Source organism: Sinocyclocheilus anshuiensis, unplaced genomic scaffold (assembly GCF_001515605.1).
Source record: "Sinocyclocheilus anshuiensis isolate Anshui unplaced genomic scaffold, SAMN03320099.WGS_v1.1 scaffold1093, whole genome shotgun sequence".
NCBI lineage: Eukaryota > Metazoa > Chordata > Actinopteri > Cypriniformes > Cyprinidae > Sinocyclocheilus > Sinocyclocheilus anshuiensis.
This window is the reverse complement of record NW_015555782.1, coordinates 20,010-22,520: the sequence shown is the minus strand read 5'-3', so window position 1 is coordinate 22,520 and position 2,511 is coordinate 20,010. Positions and strand designations below refer to the sequence as shown.

General features: G+C 35.6%; 1 protein-coding gene across 2 annotated transcripts in view; it reads left to right on the top strand.

The window, feature by feature from the left end:
* LOC107674748 (insulin-like growth factor 1 receptor) overlaps positions 1-2,511 on the top strand; it is a 113,729-nt gene that overhangs the window by 102,631 nt on the left and 8,587 nt on the right. For both annotated transcript variants that reach the window (XM_016468841.1, XM_016468842.1), the window contains one exon: positions 563-692. In XM_016468841.1, the coding sequence (XP_016324327.1) occupies positions 563-692 (130 nt within the window). The remainder of the gene's footprint in view (positions 1-562; positions 693-2,511) is intronic.

The window sequence follows — 2,511 nt, the reverse complement described above, 5'->3', positions numbered from 1 at the left end:
TATTTAATAGTTTCATAATTTTAAAGTTAGAATGAATTGGAATTCTATTTGTAAATGCATGTTATTGATCTGTGAACGATTCATACATGCTTGTGTTCCATGTTTTACTTTTTTTTTTTATTTAAAATGTCATAACTGGATCTTCCAGTGAAACAATGCATTGTCTCTGGTGATGTACTGTATTTCAGACTTCTCCAATCATTTTTCTGCTTAAACTCACTTCTTTATTACAATTAACTGCAAGCTGCTTGATCACAATACGGAAGAAAAAGCTCTGTCGCTACATTGAACCTTTAAGATTTGTATTGTTTTAACCATTGTGTACTGTAGCAAGAAATTAAAGGGTTTGCAGTAAATTATGGCAAATATTCCAAAAGAATTATGCAACTGCACATCCCCCATTTTTTATTCCATAATGAACCAGTACAGTAATGAATTTCTGAAACTGCAGTATATTTTCTTCATTTTGTTTGGCTAAATCAAACAAAACTATAGAAGTAAAACTATTCAAGTAAAACTATAGAACTTTAGTAATTTCACCTCATCTATCCTCAACCTGTAGATTTTGGCATGACACGGGACATTTATGAAACCGATTACTACAGAAAAGGAGGCAAGGGACTGCTGCCTGTGCGCTGGATGTCTCCAGAGTCCCTCAAAGATGGAGTATTCACCACCATGTCTGATGTCTGGTAAGCCTTTGTGTGTTCTATAGAGAATCAGTGTGTGCAAGATGTTCAAAACATGTAGAGATATTAACTGAGACGTATAGTGCGCAGTATATCAGGGTACATCAGTCTAGTCTTTGCAGCTGCAGAGCGACATCTGTATTTGAGCAAAGACCGCCCCAGTGACCACTTCAGTTCCTGCCTTAGCTGAACGAGAAATGAAAACCACACTTGCACGGCTCAACACACATTTTCCATTACATGGTGCATACGTTAATGCGGTAAGCAATGAGGAGAAACATCTTTCCATATATTCCAAATGAAGCTGGCAATCAAGCCTCATCGGCCCTCATATGAGCTAGAAACATTTCCCTCATATGCTAGTCTCATTTGACAAACTTTCAAAGAAAACCTTGGGGAGTCTAGACTGCTTTTCCGGAAGCGGCAACAGCTGCGGCTGATATGAGCGGCATTCCAGAGCCTCAAGGAATCTTTAGTCGATTCGTCCTCCCGTGTCATGATAAGTAGCTGTTTGGACTTGCTGGGAGGTTTGCGCTTAAATCTTTTGTTAAGGATCAGAATCAAGCACTCCCTGTTCAGGAAGAGGATTAAACTTAATTACAATGCGCTCAAGTTTCCTTCCAGGTGTCTGGAGAGTCTGCCCTAACAGTTCCCCTTTCATGTCTGTCCAGGGTCACCGTCAGGCCTTGATAATAAGGAATGTCTGGTAAACTTTACACGAGGATCAGACATAGGAGTAGTCAAAATGGAGTAGTCAAATACAAATTTATTGTAAAAAAAAAAAATCTTCAACGGCGGTTAAGATCTAAATCAGAAAATCATGGCTGTTTCTTAAAGGCTAAGTGTGCAATATTTGTGCAACCAAACGGAAGTGCAAAATAATGAATAATTTCAAAATAATGAAGAAATTCAAACAGTCATGCCCCACATTCATATCACTGGTTAAAGTGGAGATTAAAACGGAGCAGTGGCTTACTTATAATTGCCGTTGCACGTCAGGTTGGAATCAAGAGGCATACAGTATAATAGAATAGGTACATATTGGCCTGCATTCCAGCTCTGTTCAAAATTATATACCTTATGTTTTTTTTTTTTTAAGTATGTACCTTTTTTAGCAGCGTGATGCAGCGTCATGTTTCTTTGCATTGCCATGAGCACAATGAAATTAAAATTTTATTTTGATTTATTTTGTTTTGCTTTGCTTTTTGTTTAGTGATTTTTGTTTTGTTCTGTTTTATGTTAGTGTTTCGTTTTGTGATGTTTGTGTTTTGTTCTGTTTTAGCGTAGTGTTTCGATGTTTGTTGAGTGTTCTTTGTATTTTCTTCAGTTTAGTGGTTAGTTTTGTGATTTTTGTTTTGTTCTGTTTTAGTTTAGTGTTTCGTTTTGTTTAGTGTTTTTTTGTATTTTGTTCAGTTTAGTGTTTAGTTTTGTGATTTTTTTTTTTTGTTCTGTTTTAGTTTAGTGTTTCGTTTTGTGATGTTTGTTTGTGTTTGCTCTGTTTTAGTTTAGTGTTTTGTTTAGTTTTTTTTGTATTTTGTTCAGTTTAGTGGTTAGTTTTGTGATGTTTGTGTTTTGTTCTGTTTTGATTAGTGTAGAGGTTCATTTAAAATCCGTGTATCATTAGATCATTCGTTTTTTGATTTAATATTGAAAGTAGAAAAATTAGAAAACGGCTCCTCTTTCATTTTTTCTTTTTTTTCCAAAAAACGCGAATTCAGCTTAAGTTTTCATTTTTCGTTCATGGGTGGAAAAATTAATAAACAGCTTGAATATTCGATTTCTACATGTGGGCGGGAATTAAACGCCCCTTTCTGCTGATTGG